This window comes from Meleagris gallopavo, chromosome 2, assembly GCF_000146605.3.
Source record: "Meleagris gallopavo isolate NT-WF06-2002-E0010 breed Aviagen turkey brand Nicholas breeding stock chromosome 2, Turkey_5.1, whole genome shotgun sequence".
NCBI lineage: Eukaryota > Metazoa > Chordata > Aves > Galliformes > Phasianidae > Meleagris > Meleagris gallopavo.
In genome coordinates this window covers 81468058-81480588 of record NC_015012.2, presented here as the reverse complement: position 1 = coordinate 81480588, position 12531 = coordinate 81468058, and the positions used below count along the sequence as shown (strand labels likewise).

Sequence of the window (12531 nt, the reverse complement as noted above, 5' to 3'; positions counted from 1 at the left end):
CTAAAGTACTACATCATGTGTATATAGCACTGGCCTTCAGGAAATCTCTATTAAAAATTAACTATTTCCCTGAGAGTTGAATCAGCACATGAAAGCCAGGTAGCCAGTGGGCTTTGCTCGTTGCCTAAGAAAGAGGGTACAAAATCACAGAAAGAAAATTCTGCTTTCTTTTTTATATCTTCTAATTATTTTTTATTATTTCAATTATTTTATAAAGTTATTTTCAGAAAGCTGAGAATGCTTGTTGATTACTGCTACATATTTCAACGTCAGAATGTTCTAATATTCTATAAATTGTTAAAATAGAGTTTGAATATTGCCTTGTGGCTAACACTGATACACTGTCACTTTTTCTAACTATAGTTATTTTTGTGAGAGCATGTGCATTAGTAGAAATAATGGTCTTCGTGCCTTATTATACATTTAGACAGGAAAGAAAATGACATAGCAACATCTGAAGGACTAAATGTATAGACGCTACATATCTGTCTAATTACTTTTCATATATTATTTTGGATTATATTCATCTTGTGCCTTACAATATAGGACTGTGGTTTATGCAGAAATGGAAGAAGTCTGGGTCTCTGCTGCAGTTGACGTGTCGAGACCATTCGGATCCACGACAGACATTCTTATACAAGCTTAGTAAAAAAGCAGGTAAGCTTTGCTAAGGTCTGTTATATTTTAAAGACCATAATGCGTATATGTGAATAGGAAACCTAGAAAATATGTTTCCAACAGGCTCCTTTTTTCAGTTTATTTAAGTTATATTGTGTTCAGTTCCATATTCTTCAAGCAAGTGAACAGTAAATTGTCCTTTTTTTCTAGAGCTGGCCCATACATTGAGACTTTCCTTCCTAACTAATAAGCCTAAGTTCTAAGTGCAACCACTATACTATGTATTTCAACTGCCTCTTGAGTTACTGCAGGGTGATGAGTCGAGAGATGCCACGCTTATTTAATATGATCTCTTTGCTATGAATAGATAGATATATAGAATATATATATTCTACAAATATAACATTCTGCTTTAAACTTCCTGCCAACTGATCTTTTATTTCTTCATTGGGGTTGACAGAGAAAATAAAACCTCATTTTGATAAAGGAAGAAGTTGTTCTTAGCTTCATAGCTAACCTCCACCCCAAAATTAGATTATTCATAATATATCATGAATATAATTTTCTCTGGCTTGCATATTCTTACATCAGATGGCTGAGAGTCAGTTTTGGCTGTGAATAACGTGCCAGTTTGGGGTTAGTTTCCATTAAGCATTATAAGGTTTATTGAGGATTCATTTGAGAAGTATTTTTACTTGTGTATCAGGCAAGCAGTTGTGGAGCCCAACATGCTCATTTGTATGGAAAATCTGGGTATGTTTTTCCGTCAAAATGTTTGTAGGTTGTCACAGCTGAAATCTTTTGGGTGGGAAAAGACCAAAAGAAAAGCTTTTGTGATGTTTGAATCCAAAACTTGTATGACAAGAAACAGAAAGGAATAAAAGGATAAATATATTATGAATAAATTCCCCCATCTGTATCGTGCAACTCTTCCTCTGTACAGCATCAGTCTGGCTGACATTATTTGCTATATGAACAGTCACACAGAATTTATTCTTGTCAAGTTCTTTGAGTTTTCTACATCCATTTTCCTTCAATGTAAAAATCTTCTGGTGGGATTTGCTATTCCTGCATTGTAATTCATTCTTTTTATAGCAGTGAAAGATAATTATCCTATAAGTAATGAAGTGAAATTGGATACATGGTTCATACTCAAGCAGGTGCTTATTATCACTAGTTGTGGTCTGATTTTTTGATTTAAAAATAGCTGATGCAAGTTGTTTGTTATTTGCCAGAGAACTTGGAGTAAATGGGTTAAAACCATATCTGTGTCGTGTTATGCCTACTAAATATCATACAATCACAGAATGGCCTGGGTTGAAAAGGACCACAGCGATCATGTAGTTTCAACCTCCTGCTATGTGCAGGGTCACCAACCACCAGAGCAGGCTGCCCAGAGCCACATCCAGCCTGGCCTTGAATGCCTCCAGGGATGGGGCATCCACAACCTCCTTGGGCACTGTTCCAGTGCATCACCACCCTGCTAATATCTAACTTAAACTTCCTCTGTCTCAGTTTAAAACCATTCCCCCTTGTCCTCTCACTATTCACCCTTGTAAACAGCCGTTCCCCTTCCTGTTTATATATGTTCACTCTCATATCAGGATATGCTGGAATAGTGATTCACCTAAGTGACAGAACTTCATGTTACAAAGTTGTTATTATTTATTGGTAGGTCCTTTAAAGTAAAAAGAAATGCATCTATCTAAGCCAAGTTTCCTTGTTAGAAAAGGAAGAACTACCTAAAAATGTTAACTTGTTAACAGCCTTTAAAGGCTAAACATTAAAGAGCCTACTTTTACATTATCTTCAAGAATTCTGAAAACTTGTGTCATAGGTTTACACATCTCATACACATAGGAATGTGTAATAGATTTTCCTTTGGGACACAACCATTCAGAATTATATTAAGTTAAAGCTATTTTATCTCTTAGAATTATCATAATCAGTAATTGCTGATTAGGTACAAAATCTGAACTTATCTGCTCATAAAAGCCAAGAAGTGGTAGGATAATTTTAAATGAAGAGTGATTGAGTTTGTGCTAATTCCTGAATACGAAGTTGCCTTGAGCACTGGTTGCTTTATGTTGGAGGACCATTTCTACCAGCTTTAACCAAAGGAAAACTTAGTTTTCTGATGTTACTTCTTCATAACAGTATTTTTTAGAATTATGTTCTTTGACAATAGTCTCCTTGAAGTTTGCTTGCCAGGTCTTCAGCAGCCACAGTCTGTTTGGTAGCTTCCGGGATCTTGCAAATGATGGTTAATTTCATACTGTGACAAGAAATTACAGCAGGTTGCCAGCTTTGATGGTGCTCAAGCTGTTCAATACAAAACCAATTGCAGAAGCACAGATGAAAAACCACATGAAATGTTTGCTCTCTGTAAACAGAATTTCACATTGTAGTATTGATTATGCAACCAAAAAAATAGAATTGAATTATTTGAAATGAACTTCATAAGATTTTTAGACACACACACATACACACCCACAAAAAAAAAATAGATACTGTCATCTACTTTTTAATTGCATGGCTCTTAGACATTAGAACATTGGTGGAAATGAATACGTCTTGTAGCTGAACAAAATTGTAGTAATGCAGACCTGTTCTCAAAAGGATAAGTAGCAATTAGTAGTAATATTACTTGAATCCAGTGCATTAATGAATTGTTCAGTAAGGACCGTGTTGTGATTCAATGAGAAGTTCAGGAATTTACACAGCTTCCATTTAGTCTATGGATTATGCTTGACTGTTTTCTACAAGTGGTAACTGCATCTTCATTTGTACTTTCTAATACCAAATGGTAAAATTAGCTAGCTGAGGGAATTCCAGATATTTATCGCCATATCACCAGAATAATGAGAAGGGTTTGGTTTGGTTGCTTGACTTTAAAAAAAAAAAAAGAAGATTGAAGAAGGATGTGTATTTGATCTCATTATTCAAATACATAACTGTTTCCAGTTGGAGCACACTGTAATTTTGGAGTGAGGAAGTGGAAAGGCAGTAGCTCCAGTAAAAAAGAAGATGCTTTCAGGTACAATGTGAGCACCATCCCAGGCACTTCTCAAGCTTCTCCAATTCACTTTGTTAGTCATCAAATATGCTCGCATTTGCACTTTATTTTGGCTGAGAAACTCATTTGGAAGCAAATTTCTTCATCATCATCCCTGTTTACTTCTGAACACAATGAGTGAGCTTTAGCAGTCAGTGCATATTTCATCCACCGGATCAGACAGAGCTGGTCCAAAATAAACTCTCCTGGAATTGGGCGTTATGATGGATGAGAGATTCCTAATGCTGACAGGGTTTTTCTGCAGTTCTGTTCTTTCCATGCCCCAGGGTTCAGAAATGTGAATTGCATGGCTGTGGTCTCTTCTAGGATATTTTTGTATTTACGTAGCTAGGCTTAGATTCATGTGTTCTAGCACTCCCACAGAACTTGATTAGTAGAATTCTGATGTGCTTGTTTATTGCATAGTGTCCCCTCTTTATAGATAATGCATTTTCCTAATCTCTGAAAGGAGGAAAGGAAGCTTGTTTGGGTTTCAGTTTATGTCTGTGTCAGCAACAGGTAGAGGGCAGGCTTGCCAGAGTTCAAGAAGCCTTTGGACAACACTCAGAAATACAGTTTGAATCTTGAGTGTTCCTGTGTGGAGCCAGGAGTTGAACTCAGTGATCCTTGTGGGTTCCTTCCAACTCGGGATATTTTGTGATTCTATGAGATAAACTATGAGTAAGCATGGTCTTCTGCTTTGAGATGTTTATTATGTAGAGGATGTCAGCTTCGCTTACTGGTCCTGTTTGGTTTTGTGGAGGGAAAAAGTATTTCAGCTCTTGCCTTGAGGGAGCATCTGGCAAATAACTTCATCACTTCTGCTAAGAGGAAGGACTTCCTTGCCCTTAATGTCACTATCACAGAGATGATGGAAGAATCTGGAAGGTTCTAAAGACGGATGCTTTAGATAAGTTCTATAAAGTAAAATATTCAAGGCTGAGTTTTAGCTGTCATACACCTGAATTGATTCTTCTCATCGACAAGTGGTTTGAGTTACCTCATGCTGTAGAAATTCAAGGGATTGCCAGGCTCTGTATGTTTGTATACACCATTTTGACTCTTTCTTGGAATACCCATCATACTGTAGCCATATAGTGCCACATGAACCGTATCAGAACAAATAACATCAAAACATAAGGCTTAGACATTTTTCTTCAAAATAAGCACAGAGACATCCAAAGAAAAAGCACCCAAGAATAGTTAAAACAGTAAAATTAGTGTCTGTAAAATACCCTATATGCCTTTTTTTTTATAATGATAAATTCTCTCAAGCACTTTCTCATAGTGAAAGATTCATGACGTTTGTCATACCAGAAGTAAGAGCAAGTTCAAGATATTATTTCTGTGAGCAAGAATAAAGCATAAAAATGAGTCACTGTGACTAAAAGGGGAATGCCTAATTTCTTGAATCATCATGTCCTAAGCCTATTCTTTTAATGTTTTTGTTTGTATTGCATTACATGTGAGGCTGAAGAGAGTCTATTTAAATGCTGATTAATGTCGATTGTTGTTCCTCCAGAGATTCCACAGGATGCTTCTTCCTTCCTCAGGTTGATTAAAAGATCTAGGCACTGAGCCAGCAGTGTGCCCTTGGGGCCAAGAGGGACAGCGGTATCCTGGGGTGAATTAGAAAGAGAGCAGCCAGCAGGTGGAGGAAGGTGATCCTCCCCCTGTACTCTGCCCTGATGAGGCTACAGTTAGGGTACTGTGTCCAGTTCTGGGCTCTGCAGTACAAAAAAGAAAGAGATCTTCTAGGAGTCCAGCGGAGAGCCACAAAGATGATAAAGGGCCTGAAGCATCTCCTACATGAGGAAAGGCTGAAAGGCTGGGTCTGTTCATCCTGGGGAACAGAAGACTGAGGGGAGATCTGATAAATGTTTATAAATATTTACAGGGAGGTGGGAGGCAAATGGATGAGGCCAGGCTCTTCTCGGTGGTGTGTATCAATAGGATAAGAAGCAATGGCCTAAAACTTGTGCATAGAAAGTTCCATATTAACATGTGGAAGAACTTTACAGTCAGAGTGACGGAGCATTGAAAAACCCAGAGAGGTTGTGGAGTCTCCTTCTATGGAGATATTCAAGACCCATCTGGACGCCTCCCTGTGTGACCTGCTGTAGGGTACCTGCTTTGGCAGGGGGTTGGATTTGATGGTCTCTTGAGGTCCCTTCTCATCCCTGTAATTCTGTGATTCTGTCATTTCTTCATACCTCTTACATAAGTGCTAATGGACATTTGTTTAGGGAAAGCTAATATAAAAACTACTTCATACAAGATAGATGTAGATTTCCAAAGAATTCACAAAACTTTTTACAGATTAGTCTGCAAAGAATTCCTATCTTTGATTTATTCCAAAAGCATTATTTTCATCTCAGTACAAAGTTTCTGAACTGGCAGCTGAATCTTTGTGTAAGATTTGTTGCAGTCATTTTTAATCAGATGTCTAATAAAAGATTCCAGTGATTTAGCTGATCTGCTGAGACAGTATTGTTTTTAGTGGGCACAGGCCAAAAAATAAAACCAAAGAAGCACACAAACAATGAAAAAAAACCAACAACGTGGATTTCCTATTTGAAGAGGAAAGGAACCAGGATTCAGTTTTGATGCATTTTTTAATGTTTTTATAGATTAACATAATTTTTACTTGGTCAATTTTCTTTCAATTTTGTTTTAAATCTGGCAATGTCCATCACTTTCTGATATACTGAAGTTGTTCAGTATTTTTTTTTTTTTAATTGACTTGGTTTGGAAATGTAGTCTTCGTCATACAGAGTCTATAAAATACTAGAAAGCTGGGGGACAACCTCTGGTAGAAAGGAAGGATTTTGTCTTGGATGGACTTCACAGCTGGGCGCAAGCTGGCCAAGGCGCAGAGTGAGGAGGTGGCTAAAAGAGCCACTTAGATTGGTGGGCTGTATTGCATCCATGTTTATGCTAGGCATTAACACTGGCACAACTACACTACTGATTGGAATGTCAGCAAAGACAAGGCACCATTCATCTTCACGTTTTTTAAGCAATGCAGAGGCTTTACTCCCTTCTGTCAGCCAGAAACTGAGCACCTGATTCTTACATTCCTTCTGTGCTAAGAAGCTGAAGTTTTAAAGCATGTTGGTTTTAGTTAAGAAAGATCACACGTGGGTCTCACCTGTAGGTATTAAAATACATGTGGAGAAAAGGGCAATAGCTCACAGTCATTCTGTAGCTCTATTGTAATTTAATTTTTCTGCATTTTTGTGTAAGATCTTATGAAAAAAAAAATCATAATGCCAAATTTCAGCTGCAAAAATATTTAATCAATCTTTAGTAATTGTCAGGTGATTCATTATTTCCTTTTTTTCTTTTCTTGTAGGTCTTCATTACTTCAAAAACATTGTCTTAGTTGGATCTCTACAGGATCGTTACGTTCCTTATCACTCTGCTCGCATTGAGATGTGTAAAACAGCTTTAAAGGATAAACAATCAGGTAATAAATGTAAAATGAACAGACTACTCAAATGAAAGCTTATGGGTCTCAGATTCATCCCATTTAATTTTGGGTGCGTAACTGAGACACCTCAGCTATGTCTGTAGACACCTTGGGCTTAGGCTATAGTAACAGAGAGGGAAAATGAAGAGCTGAATTGTTTTCTGATTCTGTCCTGTTCTGTTACACACAGCTGACGAGTCTGAGACTCATTTACAGCTTATAAATGTGGCTGAAAGTTAGGTGGGATGAACACAGCCCCTGACGTGTTACTCTGTGAATAGGGAGGGCAAATAACTTTCGTTTTACTGAGGATGCCAAGTTAGCTTCAAGCACATGGGCAGGCTTTATTTAGTTGGGGCTTAATACTAGCAATGAATGAAAATGCTCTTTTCCATTTTCAGTGGTGATTTGTTGTTGTATTTACTGCTGGGATATCCCAGCATAGTCACACTGACATTATATATTAGCAAATAAGCATCATTTACACAGTGAATATATAATATATAATAAGTGAATACCGATAAGCACTTTTTCACTATAGATGTATAATGAATAAATCCGTTGTATGTAAAGTTATGTTTTTGCATGGTATCTGAGGAACTTAAGCTTCCTGTATTCAGCCTTAACACAAAAGCAGCATAATACGCTCAGCACTTTTATTCCAGAACGCATTCATTTTCAGCTCAAGGTCATAGAACTGCATTCCTGGTGATTCACAGAGAACAATTTTTATTTTCCTCCACAGGACCAATTTATGCTGAAATGATCCAGAACCTGCTTCTGCCAGTTCTTCAAAATAAGGAATGTAATTTGGTTCGTTACAACGTAATTAACGCATTGCCCAATACAGCAGATTCTCTCATAGGGAGAGCTGCACACATTGCTGTTCTTGATTCAGAAATATTTTTAGAAAAATTCTTCCTTGTTGCTGCCCTGAAGTACTTTCAGTAGAGAAGAGCATCGTAAGAGACTTGGTTATTACCTCATTAACAGATGAATCAAATAATGTGTGATATTAAAGTATAGCTGCAGCTGTATTTTAAGAGATATTTATACTTTTTATATGGAAGATAATTTATATCATCCACACTTAGGGCTTTTTAACATCAACTTTTACTTTCTAGGTAATGTGGCTGTGCAATATTTTTTTATTTTGTTCTTTTTACTTTTCTATTACTTTTTCTTAATTTGGGGTACCTAATTATTTGGAGATTAAAGCACAGTGTGTACTCTGTTTGGTTTCTTACTGGCTTTTAAGACTACAGAAGTCAACATTACTTGGCTACATTTTACAAGACGCTTTAGATGCCAGAATTAATTGGCTTTAAAGGTTCTAAGGTATTACACATGCAATTGTTGTATTTTAGCACTGTAGGAAGTTTAACTGGAAACAAAACTTGCTGCTAAAATACTGGATATTTGAAAACAACTGTATCTGTGAGTCTCACAAAGACCCTTCCCGAGTTGTCTGTTCGGACATCACAGCATCTTAACCATTTTCTACAAAGTCATTATCAGCATTAGTAAATATGTTATGCCTGTGGGAGTATATTTTCTACTGATCTCAAAAACACCTTAGTTTACATATTCAATTTTATTACTGGAACTTTAGTTTTCAGAAGCAAATGGCAACTAAGGATTTTTGAATGTTTAATGATAGCTGCCTTCAAATAATTGGGGTTTTGCAAACCGTATTAAAATTGCTCCTTACTCTGTCAGCTCCTCAGACGAACGCGGACTGTTTTACATGGACTTCCTCGTATGTACGTGAAAGAAGTAAATGTTACAAACTTCTGCAATACTTTTATGAATTTATTCAATTTTTAAATATTGTTCAAATGTTTTATTGACTACAAAGTATTGTAAATAGAAATCGATACATCTTCAAATGGGACGATATTGTAAACTTTACCTGTTCAGTGATGCAGATAAAATGTTTTTGATATACAGGAATGTTAAAGGTCTATTGACTTTCTACTGGTGCTGAATAGCATTGAGTTCGGTTTCTCCTTCCTTCCCTTTTCTCTGTTTCAAACAAGAATTCACTAAAGGTGGGGCAGAAAAGGGTTACATGTGCATTCACTAACTGTAATGAACATTTTTTGAGAAACACAAATTTGTTGTATAATGCATGTTTATTTTTAGCATTGTGTTATTGCATCTGGTGTTAATAAAATGAACAAATGACTCTAAGGAAGCAATTAAAGGAACTGAAATCTTCTGCTAATTACCAAATCCCGGGGAGGCATTTTTGTATATCATTAATACTTTTGTATTATTTGAAATGAATGTAGCAATAATAGTTTGTAATGAAGTAATTTTACATTTTATATGGTTTGTTAATGCAGTCTCTGTAATAACATGCTTTCTTCTCTGCAGCTTACAGATTTCAGATGAGCATCTGCACTTTGGCAGTGTGTACACTTCAGAGTGCTTTCTTACAGAGTTGTTTTAGGCAAGTGCTTATTACAGAAAGATATCTTAAATACATTCCCATTCTAACAATATCTATTTTTATATATTTTTTATATTATGGTGGTACTGCTATGCTGTAAATATTTAAATTACATTGTGATATCTCAACTGTCTTTGTTTAACAGTGTTATAGTAGCTGACTAGTAGGTAAGTTGTTAATATCAGTTTCAAGAGATAGAGGCCATAAGTATTCAGACTTCTCTGTCGCTGTTGAAAAACGTTTGTCTTGGCTGTGCCTTTCTGGAACTGAAAAAGTGTACGTTGTGCCTTTGTGATTAGCAAAGCAGAAATATCCTGCACTGGAGCCACTTTTTAAAATATTCAAGTCCATCCACGTAAGCAGACTTGAATCCAGTCTAATGGATGGTGTAGGAAATGCTCTGATGTTTGCATGTAAACTTTTCATAGAACAGGGCAAATGTAGAGAACTTCTCTCCTCGCCCGTATTTTCCTCTGCAATCCATCCATGGTCGGGTGGCCCTTTGTGTCGTAGATTTTGTGGAGGCTGCTTGATACCTCAAAGCCTCAAAGGAGGGGCCAGTATTCGTTTGCTGTACTGAGTGGTGTGATGACCCCAGTGTGCCCTTGAAGCACGTAAAGTTCATATTTGCACTCATTAACTGTATGATACTTTTGTGGTGGTTGTTTGAACAACACATGCACTCATCCATGTTTGGAACATCTGTGCACAGCATGATCCAGCTGCTCTTGCATATATCTATTTTTTAGATAGAAATATGGACTTGCAGACATAATTCAGCACCATGTGATCTAGAGCAGCCATGAAATGCTCCATCTCTCCTCTTCTGTTTGAGTGAGGGCTTCATCTCTCTGCAGTGTCAGCAGCCTCCCTTTACGTGGGTATCCTGCAGCCACTTGGAAGAGGATGAGGCTGCATCAGGTGCTGCTTACAGAAAGGGAGTTAACAATCAAGGACTGACATTCCTTTAGAGAGCTGCCAGTCTCTTGCTCCCCGAAGGCATTACACTGTTCCTGTTATTTCACAAAGCTCCCGGTGGTATTATCAGGAGATTACTACAAGAAATGAGAACACTATATCTGAGGTTTTGTTCCCATGTAATGTGTATAAGTTAATTCCTTGGTCTGTATTTGAGTCTTCCATCAAAATTAAACTTTCTGATCCTAGAGATGTGGAAAACTAATTGGGGGGGAAAAAAAGAAAGAAAAAGGAAAAGGAAAAAAAAAAAAAGATTGTTTTGGAAATCACCAGGCCTTGCAGCTTATGTTCTAGCTCATCTGAACTGACCTGCATAGTGCGAGCCGGCTGTAGGTCTTCTACTCTCTGCTTTTCAGAACAGCAAAATAAAGAATAATACATAATTTTTTGCAGGGCAAACTGGAGAGTAAAAGAGAAATGATTGGCAAGCACAGGAAGGAAAGCACAAAACAAAATAACAAACCTCGTTTTAATCACAGTGGCATGTTCCTGTGGCATGTGCTTACATATGTTCTTATATTCAGGTAACGTTACATTCAGGTCTTATGTTTGGGTTCACAATCTCTTCAACCACAAGATCTAGGAATACATAAATCAGGAGCAAAAAGTGAAGTTTACATTTTTACAGGAATATGCTGGAAATGAAGAATAAAGGGGGAAAAAAGCTCTGAAGACCTCCTTATTTTTGGTCAGAAGAATCATACCTAATTATTCTTACGTAGTTGTTTCACCCTTACCATTTGGGAATGCACGCAAGTGCGATTTTTCATGAGTTTACTTTAATCTCTCAGAGAACAGAGCTTACCCCTACTCGATGCCTGCAGGCAGCTCAGTATGAATGTTGTCAAGATAAGGATTTCATGGGAGCACGATAAGCTGTTGAACTTGGCATACATCTGTGGATTTTCTTCTTGCTGCTTTTGGGCCGAAGAGCATTTTTCCCGCATGATCCACCGCTACTGCACTGTCTTCTCTAGTCTCTTAGAATAACGGAAAGGCTTTCTATCATTGCCAGTCTCTCATGCCCAATTAACCACGTTATAAAAAGCTGATTGAAAAAATGTCACACAGAAGGCAGTCAGTTAAATGTAATTGCTTTCCATGTGTAGGCACGGCCAGATGTCGTGCAATAAACTCAGCACAGCACTGCTGTTAATTTACCAAAGAGATTTACTTCCTTAAACGCTTAAAATGAGAATACAGAATCATACAATCGTTCAGGTTGGAAAAGACGTTCAAGATCATCGAGTCCAACTGCAACCTGACCATTCTACCCTAACTAACAACCCACTGCTATATCATGTCCCTAAGCACCACATCCAAACATAAAATGCTATTTTAGACTCAGGTCGCCCTGAAGTCAAGCGAGTAGCTTTCTGTGGCTCAGTATCCACGGGGATGGGTTACAATTGTGGAAGAGTGAGGTGATGGGGCCCACAGAGCAACCAGCACACCTGTGCCCGGCTTCCTGCTGGGTGCACCATGTGTGCCCGGCACAGCCGCGGCGGGCGGATGGGAAATACATGAGGTCGGTGTCAGCAGGCGCTGTGTGGCACTTTGTCCTGCTGCCTTCTGCAAGGAGGAGGAGCCCTTTCTCGGGTGTGGAAAGGGCACCTGCTGAGCCGTACGGACAGTGTGCTGTTTCAGTAATGAGGTTAAAAAGAACGGTGACTGAGGGTAAAGTGCTGCAGCCTTTACGAACGCTGGGTCTGTCAGTCAGCGCTGTGACGTCAGCCGGAATAATTTCACGTCCTTTGTACGTCTTACTTTGTGTGACTTCAGCAGCGTGCTTTCATCGCTTCTATGTTAATTTGTTTCTAAAAGGGGGGAGGTGTAGGAGCGGGTCTTTTGAGCGGTTAACAGTTCGTCGCACGGCAGAAACCGACCCGAGTTCATAGGAACCGCCGCACAGCCGAGACGAGGAGCTGGCCCCCTACCGAGCGCCGCCCCGCA

General features: G+C 38.2%; 2 protein-coding genes across 2 annotated transcripts in view; both read left to right on the top strand.

Annotated features, from left to right (window-relative positions):
* Nucleotides 1-9728, top strand: part of FAM135A (family with sequence similarity 135 member A) — an 81476-nt gene extending 71748 nt beyond the window's left edge. The window contains 3 exon segments of the mRNA XM_010707757.3: nt 547-657; nt 7029-7142; nt 7891-9728. Coding sequence (XP_010706059.1) covers nt 547-657; nt 7029-7142; nt 7891-8096 — 431 coding nt within the window. The 3' untranslated portion in view covers nt 8097-9728.
* Nucleotides 9729-12005: 2277 nt separating this feature from the next.
* The window catches only part of SDHAF4 (succinate dehydrogenase complex assembly factor 4), a 6923-nt gene continuing 6397 nt past the window's right edge, over nt 12006-12531 (top strand). Inside the window, exon 1 of the mRNA XM_031552244.1 lies at nt 12006-12224. Coding sequence (XP_031408104.1) covers nt 12006-12224 — 219 coding nt within the window. The remainder of the gene's footprint in view (nt 12225-12531) is intronic.